Below are 20671 nucleotides of genomic sequence, written 5' to 3'. Positions count from 1 at the left end.
TTTACAACCATCATCATCTCCTTTCTTCTCCTCATCAACAGCAACTGACTTTTATTGTGGATGTCATTGTGCGAAGCACCCTCAGCTATTTTAGAGAAAGCCGGAGTGTTTAGACTTATTTTTCTATATTTATTCACACTTCTCGCATTTTCTGGTCTCACAGAAGCCTCGCTGCTGAAATAATTTCATTTCCCTCTGCCTGATTGCTCAATTATTTTCTCTTTTCCTAAATTAGTTTGATTTAATGTCGTATCAGCACTTTGAATGGCAAGCCTCAATAATGTAAATCAAGCACATTCACTGCAGGATGCTATTCCCAGCACCTCACTGATTTTCTGACACAGCGTGCCTTCTGGAGAGTGAAGGAGGGTGGGGACGAGGCTTGACACTTCAGTGCTGACCAGGATTTAGGCCAGGGCAATTTGCCAAATATTCATGTTTAAGAGAAGTGCTTTTTCTAACTCTTTGATTTCTTTTGTGACTGATTTTCAGGCCTTTGCTATGACCAACCAGATATTGGTGGAGAGGTCAGTAACAGGTTGGAAAGAAATAGAATATGAAGTGGTCCGAGATTCTAATGACAATTGCGTCACTGTCTGTAACATGGAAAACGTTGATGCCATGGGCATTCACACAGGTAGGCACAGAAGCTTCTAGAATTATAGGAATGACTTCCGCCCACGTCTCCGTTGGCCATTAGCTAGTACCATTCTTCTCTTACAGTCCAGTATAAACTTTCATTTTTATTTATTTTTTAGCAGTGGTAAACTTTTATGTACATGTAGCATTCACAGTATTGAAAGTCCTCTCACAGTTAATCTCCTCTTCACAAAAATCCTACGAAGTAGGGCAAGACTTATTATTCTGATAGCACTCGAGGAAGGGGTCTCATATAAGCAATATAGTAAAGATGAAATTTATAAAACATGGTGTTGAGAAGTAAGGGGGGAGGTTAAGCAGATTCAAAGCAGATGGGTTTGTCACCAAGCAAATGAGAAAATAGCCACAAGCAATAGAAATAGGTTCTTGAGGAAGGGAAATTAGACTGGAGAGCACAAATGATGACTTTGAATTTAGAGATGCTAAATTTGAGACACAGGTGAAACTCTCAAGAAAAGGCTTAAGAATATGGAATTAGAATTCAACAACAGGACAAAAATAAAGAAGTTGTTACAATGTTATCGAAAGTCATTGGTATTAAGGTAATAATAGGAGCCGGAAGCATTTCCTAAGTATTCAAAGATAGAGGCATAGAAAGAAAGAGAATAGGGTCAAGGACTTAACCTTGGAAAACATTTAGATTTTACAGAGCAGGAGAAAGAGGAAGAATTAGTGCTGAATAAAAAGAAGAGAGTGATGGGAAGAAAAGCAGGGAAGAACAGTACCAGTAAGCCAATGTAACAAAATACTTCATGAAAGAGCTTTGGTTTTGGCTGTATTAAATGCCGTGAAAGGTCAAGAATGAGGTTTTGATACGGCTTCTGGATATTCCAGAGGGCAGTCACAATACAAAATTGGTTATGCGAGCCATGCTAAATGGAGTTCTGTGGCAATTAATGGTAAGCAGAATTGGTAAACTTTCAAGAAGTTTGTCAGGAAGAGAATGAGAGATGGTTCTTGTGGTTATCTAGCAGTGCTGGGGGAGGGGCTTCCTGAGCTTGTAGAGATCTGAACGTGTCTGTAGGCAGAAGGTGACTAAGGACTAAGAGATTAAAGATACAAGTGACAATGAAGAGGAGTGAGAAAATGGGAAGGGAAGAGATACAGGAACTGCTGATCTCATCTCAGCCAGTATGGGCTGAAGAAGAGACAATTATTTTATGGAAGGAAGAACTTGAGAGAGAGATGATTGGAGATGAAGAGAAGAGAAATCGAAGAAGTGAATGTTTCTCTGTAAGATGACAGAAGCTTTGACAGCTAGATGAGCTTGGAAAAGGTTAGAAGGGTATCTGGAAATGTGTTGGAATAAGGCAGGTAAAACAAGAATCCGAGGAAATAGTACCCGATGTGCCTTATATGTATCACCATAAGATAATGCTTTCCCCACCTACCCCTTGGACTGTCCTGTGTCTTGTATCCTGCAAATAAATTAATGAGTGCTGCTTGGATGTACAGGTGATTCAGTTGTTGTGGCCCCTGCCCAGACACTCTCCAATGCGGAGTTTCAGATGTTGAGACGTACTTCAATCAATGTCGTTCGCCACTTGGGTATTGTGGGTGAATGCAACATTCAGTTTGCCCTTCATCCTACCTCAATGGAATACTGCATCATTGAAGTGAATGCCAGACTGTCCCGAAGCTCTGCCCTGGCCTCAAAGGCCACTGGGTAAGACCAGGATGCTTGACCATGGATTTGTGGATTCTTCACAGAGAGAACTGGAAAATTGACAGCTAGTGAAGATTGTGCTACATTTACAAACTGTAGTCTCCATTTCTGTATGCTGGCTCTGGCTCATTTAGCAACCTAAGGACGTGGTTATTAATGAGCTTGCTGCCAGATTGAGGCAAATAGTATTGCTTGCTCGCTTTGTTTGCTGGCTAATCATAAACTAATCAAAATCTGGGTGGTCAACACAGGCTAAGAAAAATCTGCTTCTTAATTACACTTTGCAGATGTTGTAAAAAAGCACAAGTTAATTCTTAATTTTAGTTCTCAGTTGGCTTTTTCAGGTGTAGCAAATAGTAGACAAATAACATAGTTCATTTGACTCAAGCGTTCAATAGACATTATTTTAGTTTAGCAAACTCGACAAGACCAAACGATATAGGGTTTTTCTATAGGTAAATGCTGCCACCAAATAAATAATTTGCTATCCATTTAACAACTGTTGGCAAACATATTTGGAGGGAAAATTAATCAATACCTTTTTTTCCATTAATCTATTTAACATATGGCATTTAAATGATATGGCATTTAACTGAACAAAATGTTTACTGTTAAACATTTTTTTCTATAGCTACACAGTGTTGTGTGGACTGGCAGAAGGCATGTTGCCCTAGGCGAGAGCCAGGAAACCCAAATTCTCCTGGTTCTTCTACTCACTGTGAGACCTTGGATGTATCACTTAGTGTCTCTGTCAGTCTCCTTACCTGTTAGATGGGGGAGTTATATTAAAGGACTCATATGTAATCCCATGGCTCTATGAATTGTTTTCTCAAACACTATTATCAAAAATGACATTCCAGAGGAGGATAGTCCAGTTTCCAGAGTGACAGGTTTATAGGAAATCCAAAGTTCAAAGATAATTTGGAGATAGAGGAAGGACCCAAGCTTGCAATGCTTACATTTTCTGACTATTCCATACCCCATGGTCTCAGCTAACTCCACTCTCTTCTCAGGGGCAGACATGGAGGTTTTACACAACTGAGTACTTTGTTTATCAAAGAAGCTACTGAGTTTGGATTGAAGAGGTGAAGGTTGAGAGCTGTAGCACTGGGTGTCAGACACAGAGAATGAATTCTTTTGAGTCCATGCCTCTGTATTTACTTGCTCATGATTCACATTATTGTAGATGTGGCCACTGGATGTATCTATTCAGAATGGAGAATTATGTGTGCTTTATATCCTGATGTGGAATAATACCAGAATTTCTAAGAAAGACCAATTTATGTTTTTGGCTGCTTTTAATACTTATTGTGGAAAGAAAAAATAAATAAATTTGTCTTTTCCTTTATAGCTACCCATTGGCATTCATTGCTGCAAAGATTGCCCTAGGAATCCCGCTTCCAGAAATCAAGAACGTTGTATCGGGCAAGACTTCAGCCTGCTTTGAACCTAGCCTGGATTACATGGTTACTAAGATTCCTCGCTGGGATCTTGACCGTTTTCATGGAACATCTAGCCGGATTGGTAGTTCTATGAAGAGTGTAGGAGAGGTGAGTCCTTGGTTAATTTTTTATTTCATCCTGTTCTCAATTGTTTTGTCTAATTTTTAACATTGTTGAAAGTCTTAAGGTTGCCTTGATATTTACTCTGTTATTAGTTGGAGGTATATAGGAATTTCATGTCATGTCTAGTGTTCCACCATCTTTCTATTAGACCATTAGCAGAGACATTTGTTACACCCCCATTTAACGGATTCTAAGAGCATCCACGCATTCTAGTATTCTAAGAGCATTCAAAAGGAGAAGCTATATATGTAGGTACATAATATATGCACATATATAAAAACACATGCCTATATTTACATAACTGAATTTGAATATATTTTATAATCTAATCAAGGAAATAATACTATATAAAATACAACATGATGTACCAAAAAACCCACTGATCTGTCAATAAAAATTCAACTTTGGTCCATGTAAATTGTAGTTATAATCTCTGTGGACCTCCCATTCCACATCATGTCTGCAAAAGAAAGAAGCTGGACTGGAAAGTCTCTCATGGCCCTTCTAGGTCTAAAATTCTAAATTGTGAAGGGCATAGTGGAATATTAAGGCCCCTTTTATTATACTGAAGTATTCCAAGCTTCTGGTACCTTGCAGTTTTACCTAATGTTCTATTTTAAATTTTAAATTAAATTTAGTTTTTGATTATTCCATCTTCAAATAAGCAGTGTTCCATGTGCAGGAGAAAACAAAGGAATTTAGCTCCCTACCTCTGAGATTCAGCTGCTTGCCACTCTCACCAAGAGCTTTATTTCTCTTTGCATCCAGGAGGGTTGGCATAGTAGAGAAAATATTAGCCTTACAACGAGGTGAACTTGGGTTTTGCTCTTGGTGTTGCCTCTTACTTGCTAGAAACACTCATGCACAGCATTGGAGCCTCAGCCTCTCCATCTGAAGAGTGGAGATGATGATACTTAGTGTGTAGGGCTCTTATAAGGTTTAGGACTAATACATATAAATGCTTAGCAATAATGTTAAAGGTAGATTCATACCACATTTCTAATAAATGTATTGCAATGATATTATTGTCATTGTTTATGGGTAGAATTTTTGAATACCAGCAGTATGTACAAATCTCAAAATATATCTCTGTCTGTCTGTTTTACCTTATCTCATCTATCTCATCAAAAAGGTCAATGTAGAACTGCTTAGTGTATGCCTAGGTATCTAAGCCAGTTAGATTACAGAGCAAAAAAACTGCTCGTGACCTGCCATTCTTACTGGCCTTCATTTTTGCCGTGACACAGATTATAGCCCTAAATTCAGATGAGTCATTTTAGAAATGCATGCCACCAATCACAGGAAAGAAAGCTTAAATTCATCAGCAGTTCAGGTGAAAAGGAAAAAAAAAGGCCCAACATTTTACTGATCAATCATATTCACATGTGAAAGGCAGAACTATTACTGTTTTGGTTTCCTTAGTTTCCAAGGTATTAATAGTAGGTTTTAAAGTAATAACTGACAAGGAACAATTTGACCTTTTAAATGAAAATGTCTTTCCAGCTGTAAAAGAAAAGTAGTCGTTTTTCTTCCTTCATAGTTGTTTTAAATCTTATTTTTTTCTATTATGCTTCAAGGTACACTGTAGAATTAGAACTCAAATGTCATGAAAAGTTTTGTTGCTGCTGTTTTTGCCAAAAAATCCCCCCAAAGCCTGTTATTTAGGTTACATTTTTATGTGCAGTGTCCCTTTTCATAATGTTCGCAGTAAAGGAAGAGAATGGGAGGTAATTTGTAATGGCTTCATCTACAGCTGATCACCTGAGGGGTTTTTTGCTGTCAGTTAATTTTCCTGTTTAGTTCATTTAGTTCAACTCAGGGGCGCCAACATTTCCTGACTTCTTACTACATGCAGGTCCTAGGGGGATAAAACAGTGAGGAAGATGATAAGTGTGACACACTGTTTGTGCTTGCTAAGTTCGGAATATGTAAAGTGAACCAGAAATGATATAAATTAAACTATGTAAATGTTAAAATACACTATTTATATACAGGTGCTATAAGAAGGTAATAGAATATAATGAGGGAAAGCCAAGATTCCACTGGAAAAATGGTGAAATTTTCACTTAGTGAATGTGAATTTTTATAATACAAAGTATTAAAAGGCATGAATTTTGAGTAAACACAGTTATATATTCCTGTATTAATATATAGGAAAGTTTTTCTCTTTTATTGCCTTTATTTCATATACCATTATGTACAGTATACATAAATAATAATAAAAATTATGGTGAGTATAGAACTAGTTATATTATAGGGACAACTTTTAAATATGTAATATTTACAAATTTTATTAAATTTTTCAAACATATTTCCTTAATTTGATATGCCATAAAACATTTTATATCTTGTAGTCTCTCTTATCCCTAGGCAAGCAAACCTATGAACATTAGGGTCTAACTCTTCAAATACCACTGTGTCTTGCAAATTGCATATCTGAATTGGACTAAGATTTTATTTATTCCTACTCTTAAAAACCTTCCCTTATTTCTAATTAAATTTGGAACAGTGAGGCAAGGCTATCTGTTTGGCTGTAGCGATCTTGGCATATGTATCTCATTACACAACCGACATGAAGATTTTCTAAAATGACATTCATGGGAATTAGTGTCTGTTTGAGGAATCATGGAAGTTTACTGATGATAGCATTATGACTGACTATTTTAATTGGCAACCTAAAATGCCTAGCAATCTATTATTCAGTGGAAAGATTCAAAGACAGTGTTTATCCACTGAAAAGAACTGGGTAGGCTTCAAAATCAATTTAAGTTTGGTTCTGACTTGTAACTTGTCCAAACTAAATCACCGCGTGGTCTTTCTAATTGATTGGTGTACAATGAACTGTAAAGATTGTGGGAAGACACATTGAATTCGTCATGGAGAATTTAGTCTCCACCTACTCTCAAAATCTAAATTTATCAATATTTGTTATGGTTCTCAAGGTTCTATTAATATGAATGCTTTGCTATAAAGAAAGCCTGCCTATCTTGGGTACTGACTGATACCTGTTTATAAATAGGTCTTTTTCACATGTTAAGATGTGCCTAGTTTCTCTTTGTTTGCTTCATATTCTAAAGACATCTGCACCAAAGCAAGATCTTATTAGGGAAGGGTTTATGTTGCTCTAGCCACAGATACGTTATTTTAAATACTCCAGTCGGGGGGAGGTATAGGGGCTTTCCTCACCAGTCTCAGCAAATACAGTTAAATTCTGTAAGTCGTAAATAACTGACTTAATGGTGAAGACTTTTTTTTTTTTATCAAACCACAGCAGAAAGGAGAAAAGAAGAAAAAACACAGCCAAATTTGAGTAGTGTCCTTCTGATGTATGTTTTATTCTTAGGTCTTTTCTGAAAAGCATTCTCTTTCTTGTTCTGTTATGGATTACAAACACATCAGCTCCTTCTTCAAACAGCATCTCTTAAATGTGTATCACAGGTCATGGCTATCGGTCGTACCTTCGAGGAGAGTTTCCAGAAGGCTTTGCGGATGTGCCACCCGTCCATCAATGGCTTCACTTCCCATCTGCCCATGAACAAAGACTGGCCATCGAACCTAGACCTCAGAGGAGAGCTGTCCAACCCATCCAGCACCCGCATCTATGCCATTGCCAAGGTGATATATGACAAAGGGCCCGGAGCCAATATTACCTTCAGAATACAGACAGGCTGAACACTAAAGTAAAGCTGAATCACAACGTGATCTTGAATTCAGGGATTTGGGGGAAATTTTGAATTATCTTAGGAGTGTTAAATTGGGGATATCTATGGATTTCGTCAGGTTATTCTATAGTAATTAATGAAAGATTATGCTTTTTTATTAGACTTTAAGTCTAGGTTTAAGGACCCAGGACAGTTTTAAGGGATGATCGCAGAGAAAAAATGTTCCTCCCTCTTAGTGTATGTGGCATCAACACTCTTAAGTAGGTTGGATAATACTGACGTGTCATTTCCTATCATGCTCATTACTTGCTTCTTAAAAATACGTAAAGTTATATTTTAGAAAAGAAGGTATCTAAGTAGTATCACTTAGTAAAGGTTACCTAAAACTCTAGAATACTCTTTATCAGCTTCTTTTTCTGTGTTTAAACACAGACTATAAAGAACTTCCATAATTATAGGCTTTTTTCTATGCGATTATTTTATTGATTTTACTTTTAGAACAAAAAGAGCCACGCATTTCTCACTTCCACTCCCTCGTTCCCTCTGATGCAAATTAAATGCCAGATTAATCTCCTTTCACGTTTACTATGCTTAGAGTTTTGAAGTTTCCGCTTATCTGATCTTATAAAAGGTGACTTGGGCAGCTGGGGTCTGTCTGGGCAGGCATCTCTGCATGGTTTTCTGACATTTAAGGCAGCTTAGGCGTTAATCTTCCAACCGTGTCGAAGGACACCGGGGCTGCAAAGCCCTGCTGACCCTTTTCTGTGTGCATGTGTACCTGTAGGATGAGTCGAGCGAAACAGGAACTTTGTCTTTATAAGAGGTACCTCCCTCTGTAATTCGTTGTTGTTGCAACATCGAAGTGCCGTCAGTGGTTCTGAACTCACTACAACTTTCCGTCCGTATATTGAGAGTCCTGTAAAGAGGGAAGGATGGGAGGGAATGTTCCCTTTATTGTACATATTGTACATTCTTTTCATCCGTATGGTTCCTACATGCAGAATATTTAGTTCCCATTGAAATCTGGGAGATAGTAGTATCTTTTGATGAACATTCCTCAATGTTGAATTTCAAGGTACTAGAAAATTAACATTTTTCTCTGGACTGATAGTAATGATGAGAGGCTAACTCAAAAAGCCATCTTGCCTTCTTTATTGTTTTCATTTCAGTCTTTTTTTTAAAAAAATAACTTGCCACATTCATATGTGTATGTATATATCTAGAAAAATATAATTTTTTCAGACAGAAAGCAATAGTGGATTTTTTTTCTTAAGTCTAGTTATTATGTTTCTGCCAATTTCAGGTAGATGAAAAAAGAAAGTATTTCCAAGTTCCCAGCCAGGCAGTTAAAACTCAAGCAAACCTCTGATTCTTTTCTAACAGACTTATAAAAGATGAAAATTCAGGGGGAATGTGTGGAGATTCTTTCTTACACAGAGTGCCCTGTGTTTGAGCGAGGAGTGCAGGGGCTGAGGTGTGAGTTACTGTCTGCCAGAGTGCCGGGAGAAGGAGCTGATTTCTATTTGTTAGAGGTCACCATTACTGCTCATTTCCACAGCAGCCGAGAACGTGGTGATTTTGACAAAGAGTCTAAGGACCTCAGAGGGCTGAAGGGGAGAAAGAGTGAAGGGAGTGTGTAAATCTTTGTTCGCTTTCATGATTCTTAGAAAAGGCCGACTTGCTCTAAGGTCTGATTTTTGCAGCGGTCTTATTTCAGGAGGACTGGACCATCACCTCTTTTGATCTGGGGAGAGCACAGGGCATTATTTTCTATTTGGGGGACATTAGAGTCACCTCAAACTTGCTTGGGGTCGTTATGAACTTCTTTATAGCCGTGCAAATGGCAAAGCCGCAGTGTTTGAAGATGAAGTCCCAACATGGGCGGGATCTAGCTTTCTCTTCAAAACTTCAGATGTGACAGTATTTGTCCTTCCTCCCAGTGACATGACTACAGGATTCTAGGTCCTCCATCAATCTGTGGTGATCACCGTTGTGTGATTGTGTGCAAACTTCCTCCGGTCTGTCAAAAACGTGCTATCTTCAGGTTCTATCCCCCTCCCAGTGTTGATAGCCAACAGTTAATTGTGCTTTAATCACTTGGAAAATATGACAGAATATTAAGTCCTTGGGAATCTGGCTGTAATTACAGGGAGAATTATACTTATGAAATGAACAGGCCTTTGAGTATTCCCATTAGATGTCATCTATTCCAGTCAATAGATCATAAACTCTGCTGTCTCTCAACACTTATATTTATAGTCTCACTGATATCAGAAATAAGTAAAACTTCTAAGAAAATTAAGCTCCCTGGGTTGAAATAAAACAACAGAGTTGTTAGTTACATATATATATATATATATATATATATATGATCTAGAAATATACTGTGCCATTTTATAATATATTGTTTTAGAATATTATTTGATTATTTCTATATAAAAGTAGACATCTTTTGAATAGGAAAGTTTTGGTTTTGAGAGTTGCCTTTATACACTTGGCTTTTTTACTTAGCCTAATAACCCATAGTTGTGATTTTACTCTTGAGAAATTGTCAAAGTAAGCTGCAGAAAAAGGCTGAGTTGCCTATCGGAACTGAAGTTATTACTACTCTGTTTTGGAATGTATTAGGAGTGTGTAAAATGCCTGGCTTAGTGAAAAAGTCAAAGTAACTGGTTCAAAATAATTTTTTTGAAGTCCTCTGTGAGGATGTATCCTATAGAAAGAACACGAAGCCAAATTAGATCTATAAATTCTCACTGACTAGTTTGCATGCATGTGGAATGAAGTGATAAAAATATGCGATTTACTGAAGGATAATTATCCAAATGCAAGTCAAATGATTCTAGATTTTCTCACCAATTTGGCTTAACTGGAGTTTCAAGAGATTCCATTTAATTTCAATAAGATGTCCCAATTTTAGGATATAGTTGGTATCACAGTCATGTTAAGAGCAGGAGACCCAGCCTATTTAGGGAGATTTTTTGAAACACACACCTCTCTGGTTAACTCAGAGCATCTCCTTTGTGTGTTCCTGTGGAAAGAGGTGGCAGTATTTGTAGGATTATTGGGAGCAACATCACTGATATGAAATCAGTTTCATGTCTCAGGTCTCAGTCTATAGCCTCAGGCTCTCTGAATAACAAGGAGCAGGGTGGTTTGTGGGGGCAACTTTCCCCTCAAGTCCCCCCATGTGCCACAGATGAGAGTAAATGTGACCGAGACATTGTGTGTTCTACTTAGGGAGGAGAAGTGGCCATTTTTCCAGAGGAAAAAGGCCGTGAGCAGTGGCCAGTTTCTCGGGAAAAAGGCCTCGAGTCCCCTCCTCCAGGGCCTTTTGTTGGGTTGCAACACACAGGAACACAGGGAGGCAAGGATCAAACAGTAGATAACAATTCAAAGAAATCCGAGGGTTTGGTATGAGTCAGAGTCTGTCAAGAACAGAGTTTTAGGGTTTCTTGCTCAAACCCTTAACATATGAGTGAAAGCACTCTTAGTAGAGCAGATTTCACAGGTTTATCAGGAAGTCTTTGTGATACCAGATTTTTCCCCAGGACATGCTCTAGCAAGGCAAGGAGCTGCACCTCTCCCCAACAGGTACTCAGGCTTCAGGGGATTAGAGCCAGGAAGAGCTTCTCCCAGAGAACATGGGAACTCAGGCTTTGACAAAGCCGGAGGGCAAGAGTCCATTGCTCCCTCTTTGTTGCAGCCCCCACCCCAGTCCTTCCATGAAGGCCTCCCACGTGATCGAGTCTGCTGGCTTAGGTTGCCCCCCCCCCCTGTTGTGAGGGGTTTTACCCGTCATTGACTGCCAACCAAACTTTGGGGGCAGGGAGAAGAAACTGAGGCAGCATTTGCTACCAGAGACAAGCTTTGTCTCCTGTGGCTCACATTCCAGAGGTCGTCCCTCTCCCTTAGCCAGAAGGGGTAGAGATACAATTCCCAGAACCAGGCAGAGTGGTCTGCAACAGTGGCTGCTCTATGTTTTCAACCAAATAAGACATTTATAGCATGTTTGCCGGAAAATATATCTCTTCTCCTTTTGGCAGGCTTTGGAAGACAACATGCCCCTTGATGAGGTTGCGAAGCTCACATCCATTGACAAGTGGTTTTTGTATAAGATGAGTGACATTCTGAACATGGAGAAGACACTGAAGGGGCTCAGTAGGTAAGGCAGCACAGCTCTGGTTTGCTCCAGACCCCTCCTGTGCAATTTCTGGAGAGTCTTTTCTCACCCTGAAGCATTTGGCCAGAATTATGCTTCAATGATGTAAAGAGTGTCAAGGTTGGAAAGCGGTAGTTTTGTCCAGAAGAAATGGCAGTTTTTTAGATGTTTACCTCCTGAAAGGTATATAGTAATATTGGGCTTTCTTCTACCCCATCCTTGCCATCAAACATAATGATGCTCTTATTAGGCCTTTTGGATGTAGGAAAATCAATGTACCTTTATGATATCATGTGCGATTTAAGTACTAAATGATACGTAGGTCTAAATTTGAATAATCAAAAGAGTAATATGCCTGTTTCTTGTACATTTTCTGAATTCTAAAGACTGTTTTTCTCTTTTAATATCAAACAACACGTTACTGTATATTGACAAGCAAATGTATTCTTCTTGCCTTTTACTGACATTTTTAACATTGGGACTTCTAGTTCAGCCTAAGCCACATTCATGTCTCTTAACAGACTCTTTACCTCTTACTGATTTACATTTTACCTCCTTCATGGCCACTTATTTTTAAAATTTCATGTTCAGAATATTCCAGTTATGTCAATGCTTTAAAATTTACTTTTTTTGTGGAAAGACCATTTGTTGGGGCACCTCAGGTTTATGCAATCACAGATAAGTCTTAAAAATATATTTTGGATAAGAGGAGTACTTATTACCAATTTAAGGAACACAGTATATTGTTCTTCAGCTTCTACCCCTTTAAGAGAGATCTGAAATACTATTGGAAAGAAGTCTCACCTACAAGCCTAAGCATATGTTCAGAGAAGGATTTTTTTTTTTTGCCTGTGTGTGATAAATTGTTCTTAAATGATGTGGGAAAATGTGGGGGAAACTGCACCCAAGTTCCCCCATCTGCCACGGATGAAAGTGAAACTACCAAGACATGATCTGCTTGGGGAGGAAAGGTGGTCAGTCTCTCAAAGGAGAAGGACTAAGAACCCCTTCCTCAACAGCTTTTATTAGGTTCATAATACACAGGAATACAGATAAAGCTCATCAATCAATGTCAGGCGGCAAGGATCAAACAGTAGATAACATTTCAAAGAAATCTGAGGGCTTAGTCTCAGTCAGTGTCTGTCAGGTAAGGGGGTTGCAAAAACTTTGGGAGACATACTCATTTCCTGCTTGGACCCTTATTATATGAATGAAAGCACTCTTAGCAAAGCAGGCTTCACAGGACTTTACGAATTCTTTTCTTATGCCCAGTCACCCCAGAACCCTCTCTAGCCAGCAGAGAGCTGTACCACCTCCCCATCATAGGTTTTTAGGCTGCGTGGATCAGAGCCAGAAAGCACTTTTCCCAGATGGAAATGGGGACTCAGGCCGTGTCAGAATAGCCAGGGGGTGAGGGTCCATCACCCCCTCTTTGCTGCTGCCCCTCGAGTCCTTCCTTGAGGGCCTCCCAAGTGATCGTGTCTGGCTTAGGTTGCCCCTCCTCTGAGGGGTCTTACCTGTCCCTGACTAACTGACCAAGCATCGAGGGGAGAAATGGATGAAGCAGAAGCAGTGCTCCTGCCAGGGAGACAAGCTTTGTCTCCTTAGTGGCTTAAAGTCTGAAGGTCACTCATTCAGCCTTATCCGTGGGGGGCGGTTACAACTCCTGAAACCAGGCAGAGTGGTTCCCAATAGGAAAATGTAGAAAAATTAATCAGTAAAAATTGCGATCAAAGACAGTGGAAGAGCTCAAAACCTTGAATTCTCATCGATTGAGCAACTGTATCTTGTACTGGCGTTGCTGTGTTTACTTAAACAAGATGCATACAAGCTGGGCACTAAAAACACTTGCTATTCTTTTTGAGCAAAACGAGGTTCTTTTTCATTTATTCAACAATTGCCCATAACAAATGCTTGGTTTTGAAAACTAGCAATTCTGATCTTGCTTGTAAGTCATTTTTTCTAGTGATCACATAAAATGAACAGTGGATAGCAAACAAGTTCAGAATGGAGCCCATCCATCTGTCTTGGAATTTTGCTGACTTGAGGGTTCCTTTCTTGGTTTATGGGGCCCGCAGAGCGTCCATGTTGAATTATAGCGTGCTCCACTGTTTTCAGTTTCAGACAACGGATTTGAAATGCCTGTGAAACTGCTGCAATTAAACCACATGAGGGTGCTAGGCCCTTACAGTATGCCAACTGTAGCGTGGAAAAGGCCTGGGGTGAAAAATAGCAGATGTAATTGTGATTTAAATTTCCACTTGATAAACCTTCTGATATTTAGACAAATTTGATGTTTTAATTGAGTAGTTTTTGTTACAACCAGAAGGCTGGTTGAGATTCTAGCTAACCAAAATACGTGCATATTGGTCGTGACTAAGGTCCTGGGAAGACTAGAACAAATCACTGCTTCAGGTCACTTATAATATCTGTCGTATTTATTTGCTGATGATTTAACATTTTCAGTCTTCTTTTTCTTGCATAGATATATTTGCAAATAGAGATCCTTTTCTATTCATAATTATCTACATTAAACACTTTAATATAATGCTTTTTAATAATTTAAAAGATTCTAAAAAATTTATGCTTAACAATGGTTTCAACAGATGATTTGTGACATTAGTAAACTTAAACCCTGGGTTCATTCTTACCTGAGTGAAACTTCACTGTTTAATTAATTTCTTTTGGTGTGTCATAGATGCACAAATAGCAATTTGATACTGGTTGTTATTTAGAAGTGTTAGATAAATGAAAAAAAAGTTGGTGGCCACCGAAACCACCTGTCTCAATCATTCAGTGGCATGTAAGGTCCTGGAGTTTAGAGCAATGGCAGCTGATGGCGCGTGTGAAGGACCTGAGCTTTCTTGCTCTGTTTTGATCACCTTCACCATCACTGTCTTCTGTTTTTGTGGATTATGACATCTGCTTTTTTCTCAGCCTCTAAATATCCAGACAGGCTTAGTCATGAAGGCATATATACTGGCCCCAACAGTAATAGTCACTGTCTGTTAACGATGGGCGTCACGTGGCTGATTATTGCCAGTTTGGAGAAAAGTTAAGATCACTTGTTCTACTTGCTCTTTTTCATTTGCACTTATTCGTAGTTCCCTTTGTTTCATGATCTCAGCTGCTTCAGTGTTGGCAAAGCTGGCTCTAGGTAGAGAGGCCCAGGAGGTAGCTATTTATATGGTATGATTTGAACGAACCCTCAAATCTTACTGGTTCAAAATATCTCTGGTACCAATATGCCAGGTCCTTTTGCACTTTTGTTACAGGATCCTGGGAGAATAGGCTTTGGGCATCTCTTAGGGGGAGAAAACAGGAAACTTAAAGAGAGGATGGAGTATGGAATGCTAGATGTGCTTTGAGTTTCACTTGGTTCCTTCCTTGTGCACTGGAAGGTGCACTTGAAGGAGCTGGTCAGATGGACTGGTGTGCAGTTTCACCTCCTGTGCAGTCACGGGCACAGCCCCTCCCTCACTTGTCTGGCCTCACGTTCTTTCTGCTGATGTCTGCTTTATAGTTTGTGGAGCTTAAATGATGCAGGTGTAAAGGAAACCTGGCATGTAATGAGTGCCCAAGAAAGTTTTCCATTTTTCCCCTGAGAAGGAAAATGCAACGTACAAAGACTATTTGAGGTTTTTGGATATATACATTTAAAAGCTCATTTTTCGCATCACAATTTGCACTTGCTTATATATTTTTAATACAGCATTTCTTAATTTGCTTTATGATGTATCATCACTTATTTTAATACCAGAATTACTTTTTTAAAAAGAAGGCAATGAAGCTAGTGATAATAATGCAATCCTTTTCAAAAGATCAATAACACTCCATTATGCTAATAAACAAAATTCCCACTCTACAGCTGTTAATCATGCTAACATTCTTCTGATATTTAATAAACATATTCACTAGCAGAGGATGGGGCTATTACTTAAACTTATGGCAGGTCTATGCTTCTATTTATATACAGTCATCTGAAAGGAAGTCTAGAACTTGACTACCAAATTGAATATACCCACACCTTTAGTATATATGTTAATGGCCAGCAACTGGAATGAAGAAAACAAAACTGATTGTAACAAGGTCAGCATTAAAGAAATAACAGATAAGTTTTCCATGTATTTGAGAAAAGTGCAAATTACAGTAAGAAAGCCCTTGCCTTGAAGGGTGAAAGTAAACATGTATTATGCTGAGGATGATGAATGAAACCCCAGCCTTCTTCAGGATGATGAGACAAATCAGTGGGCATTAAGAATCACCCACTCAAATACTACTCAACCATAGAAAAGAAGGAACTCTTACCCTTTGGGACAGCACAGGTGGACCTGAAGGGCATTATGCTAAGTGAAATAAAGCACTGTTAAAAGTGGTTGTACCATTTTGCATTTCTACCAGGAATTAATGAGAGTTCCTCTTGCTCCAAATCTTCAGCATTTGGTATTTTCAGTGTTCTGAATTTCAACCACCCAAATGAGTGTGTTGTCTATTGGTTTAATTTGCATTTCCCTGTTGACATGATGTGGAGCATCTTTTCATATGATTATTTGCCATCTGTATATCTACTTTGGTGTCCATTGCAGTCTTTGTCCCACTTTAAAATCAGGTTGCTATTTTAATGTTGAATATTAAAATATTTTTATATTAAAAAACAAAGAATTATTCATTCAGCATCCCAGCTTGGAGAGACTTCCAGAGTGGTGTATCCATTCTTACCAACATGGTCATAACCAGTGTTCAGACAGCTTCGGCAAACAACTCTCTTCCTGGTCGAGTTCACCGACTTTCTCCTTTCCTCTTAAATTGTTTACGTCTGCTCAAGGGCATGCTAGGAAAGTTGATTGTTCAACGCAGTTCCCCAACGTTATAACCTGGTGTAGTAGCATTAATCGACCTGGAGTGATAATCTCTTTCACAGTGGGTTTCTTTAGGTTTTGAAAACTTTCCCTTTATTCAGTGTGCTGTGAGTTGTATCATGTAGGATTCCATTGCCTCTTGGTGTATGCCCTGGGGTTTAGATGTTTGATCTATTAACTTCGTGTTACCAGATCACTTTGCAAGCAGTTTCAGAGAAGTTAAGCCTGTCAGAATTTTTAATGGAGCTGCATTTGCATAAGACTTATCCATTGGCCTTCACTACTGAGCTAGCCAAACTTTGGTATGACTATTTTTACCATATTTACCCTGCCAGCACCAACTCTTTCACACATAAATACTCCTCTCATATAGACTTTTTGACCAATATTCACTAGAAGAAAATATGCTTATTTTCATCTATTAAAAACTACACACATCTTACCTATAGTTCCTTCCTTCATTAGTGCATTGACAGATTCACCTTTGGTTATTGCAAATAAATTGGGCCTGGAGGGCTAAATTACAAGTAGTGTAAGTCAGATAAATAAATATGTCAAATGTCTTCTTCAAGCAGGTTCTTCTGATACAGCTGCTTCCCTAAAGTAACAAAATAATGTATTTAGAACTCTGTTAACATGGAGACATGAATTGTGATTCAATCAAATAATTTTGAGTGCCTTCCAAGTGTAAAATACTAATCACAAAATTTATTGAATACATATTAGGCACTGTTTTAAGCACATTATTTTACTTAATGTTTGCGACTACCTAAGGAAGGCAGTAATTATCCTGATTTTATAGATATTAAACTAAGGCACCAAGACATTTAGCAACTTCTTTGATGTCACAGGCTAATAAATGACAGAATTGAGATCAAACCTGAGCAGGACCACAGAGCCTAGGATATTCAGTGTTTAATCCTTATATGACACATACGTGTACATGCCTGTGTGTGCATACATATGTACACAGACATATGCATATATGCATACTTCCATATATGCGTATTTTATATAAGCACACACACATATATATATTTAGGTGTGTGGAAAGGCAAATTATAACATCTACAGGAAATAAGACTACATATAATAGATACTTTTTAAAAAAATTCTGATAATACTAATATCTGTCCCCCCTTCATTGGTACTTGCTGGTATATTCAGTATAAATAGTAAAAGTGAGGAAGTGTACTTTCGGAGGGCCTAATTTGCATGCGATTGCCACCACTATGTTCAATGTGATAAACTGCATTCATTGGCTAGTCCTGAGAAATCATAGGTGTGCCTGTGGCTCAGGAAAACCCTCTGGGGCGAGCCTGGTGAGTTCCACTTGGGCATCCAAGTGCTAAATTGAGCTCAGTTAGGTGGGCCATTTCCCTGCAGCCACAGACTTCTGGCAGATGTAATAATGCAGATGTCACCGTAGCTGAAACACTCCTTTTGAATGTCCTCTCCTATACATGTTAGTTTCTACGGACTTTTTATTTAACTTGCTCACGAAGCATGACAAAACCAGACAAGAACGTTTTGTGCTTATATTTGATTGAAGTTTCGGGGGCAAAAATGTCACCTAAAAGTTGTTAAAACTTGGATATAAGACAAAGAAGAGCCAGTACTTCTTTCTAATGATAATTTATACTTTCTGGTAGGAAAACACTAATAATGAACAACTTTAGCTTTGAAGTATATTAAATATAGAAGAAATTTAGGGAAAGAAGTACATATATCTTATATGTAACATAAAATTACATGTTGTAATTTTCATGATACTTTGCTATGATATGTTATTGTTTTCCCCACTCCAGTCTGTGGCCATTCAGATATATACTAAATGTGTGGGTATTTATTATTTTAAGTGTAAAATGGAAATGGAGATGTTTGGGCACTTCAGTGGAACCTATAGATTTCAGTTGTAGAGTAAGGGTTCTGTCCTTTGACCTGACTACCAACTCACACTCTATTTTGAAGTGTCAGTTTCACCCTAGTGAAAAAAAATGCTCCTGTTTTATTTTACTAGTCAGCCATGCAGCTAGATGAAAATGTGATGTGTATGAAGTCATTAAATCTAAAGGAAAACAATTTTATCAGTTACTATGTATTACCATTCTACGGTTTTAGTCCTCATACACTAAACAACTTATCTGAGTATCTCACTAAGAGTACTGAATCTTGAGGCTCACATAAAAAGGTCATTTTCTAGGAGGGGGTGGGTGGGGCGGGGGAAAGTGGGGGTGGGAAAGTAGAGGCAACTATATTCGAGCAACAATAAAGAAGATTTAAAAAAATTACATAAAAAGGTCATTTTTTCTCTATAAAAGAACAGTATTACTGTGGGAATTTCTATGCCTTTAGGAACTAACACCAAAAATATACTTAATTTTTAATTTGTTTTTACTTTCCATGTAATAAGATAGGATATTGTAGGTGACGACATAGATTTAATAGACCTCCATTAGTTTTCAAATAATTTATTGAATCAGATATAGTAAATTTTACACCAAATACTTCATATTTAGAGAACCCTCATTGAATTCATTATTTAAATAGTGTTTTCATTGTTTTGACAAATAATTATGCATTTTGAAAGTGTGAGAGAATACTTTTTTAAAAAATATTTTTTTATCTAATTCTTGTTCAAGTACAGGTTTCTGTCTTATATTCCCAACCCTGCCCGCCCCCCCGCCCCATGCTCCCCGCCTCCCTCCCATTTCCGCCCCCCACCCTTAGTTATTGTCCATGTGGCCTTTATACTTGTTCACGTGAGTCCATCCCCTTTTCCCCTATGATTCTGGTATGGACAAGATGGATGTTTTACATAAAATGTTTTTAGGCTCATTTTCAGATCGTTCATAAAATGAATCTTGTAGTTTTCTTCATACTGATTCTTATATGTTTCATAATTCCAGAAAGTTTAAGCTGATTTAAAATAATCTATACTCATAGTTTTCATGTAGGTATCTAATAACGGTCCAGAATAAACAGATTATCCCTATGCCGATATCTCTGGTCTCAGCCTGATGGGTTATGCATTTACCTGATGGCAGTTCTCTTTGAAGGAGTTGCTGTTATTAGACCAAATGTTATTTCTTCATCTGTTCAGTCATTAATATTTATTCAGTACCTACTATATGTTAGGCATGGTACTAGGTCCAGTGTTATTTGTTGATCAATGATTGGTAGTCATTAATCTGCCTTAGGTGGGTTTGTAATCTATTTTTGGAGGTTAAGTATATACATAGTTATATATATATATATGACAGGATACTTTCAATGAACCAACAAGAGGCAAAACCGCAAAACCATTACAGTTTATAAGCTGGAGGTTAAAAACAAAAGTTCTAAGACCCTTGCATGTATACTTTTTTACATGTCTCGATTGAGGCACTCTTAAATTGAGTGCCTAGAAGGCATGCATCCCTACCCCATAGTTTATGGATCAAACGATGGCTCAGAATGTTTGGGTAAACTTTTCAAGATTTCAAAGGCAGTGCATGTTTAAGCTAGGATTCGAGTTTTCAGGGCTTTTGGAATCCAAGGGCAGTGTTTTTCCTTCAGTATATCCCAATGTCTTGGAAGCCAAGGGAAGAGGGAATTTAAAACAAAACAAATAAAGTGACGCTTTCAACAAGATTGTGTGGTTTCGGAAGAGAGTTGAGCAAGTCTACCCAGTCTGATGACAGGGAGGCAAGAGTCACAGCTGGACTTTAAGGACCAGATGTGCAATAAGAACGAGGAGGTGGGTAAGCGGAAGAATTCTGCTTAGAAAGTGACATATTGTGTTTGCTTGTACTTTGTTATATTTATGTTCTGTTTACTAAAAATGGGAATCTTTCTATGAAGAAATGAAATCTATGAACAGAATTAAGGTGGATATTATCTACCTATTTGTACAACGTGTATAGTTCGAGCCACACAGTTTCACTTCATTGTTCTGTAATTATTACAAGTATGCTAGCAACAGCCTCCAGTGAAATTGTTAATTCCATTAGGGCAAATCCCAATATGCCATTATTATAAGTTTTTCTTAACAGCTTTTGCTGATTTGTGCCTATGCAAAGTAGAGTTCACCATTCTAAAGTGCAGTGTGAGTTCTA

General features: G+C 38.1%; 1 protein-coding gene across 1 annotated transcript in view; it reads left to right on the top strand.

Moving 5' to 3' along the window:
* Positions 1–20671, top strand: part of CPS1 (carbamoyl-phosphate synthase 1) — a 117302-nt gene that overhangs the window by 48635 nt on the left and 47996 nt on the right. The window contains exons 17-21 of the mRNA XM_037042024.1: positions 493–637; positions 2116–2326; positions 3678–3876; positions 7330–7506; positions 11600–11718. Coding sequence (XP_036897919.1) covers positions 493–637; positions 2116–2326; positions 3678–3876; positions 7330–7506; positions 11600–11718 — 851 coding nt within the window. The remainder of the gene's footprint in view (positions 1–492; positions 638–2115; positions 2327–3677; positions 3877–7329; positions 7507–11599; positions 11719–20671) is intronic.

The sequence above is a fragment of the Sturnira hondurensis genome, unplaced genomic scaffold, assembly GCF_014824575.4.
Source record: "Sturnira hondurensis isolate 20B ecotype Veracruz unplaced genomic scaffold, ASM1482457v3 Scaffold0003681, whole genome shotgun sequence".
NCBI lineage: Eukaryota > Metazoa > Chordata > Mammalia > Chiroptera > Phyllostomidae > Sturnira > Sturnira hondurensis.
The sequence above is the reverse complement of the archived record's forward strand: the minus strand, read 5'-3'. Positions and strand labels throughout refer to the sequence as shown.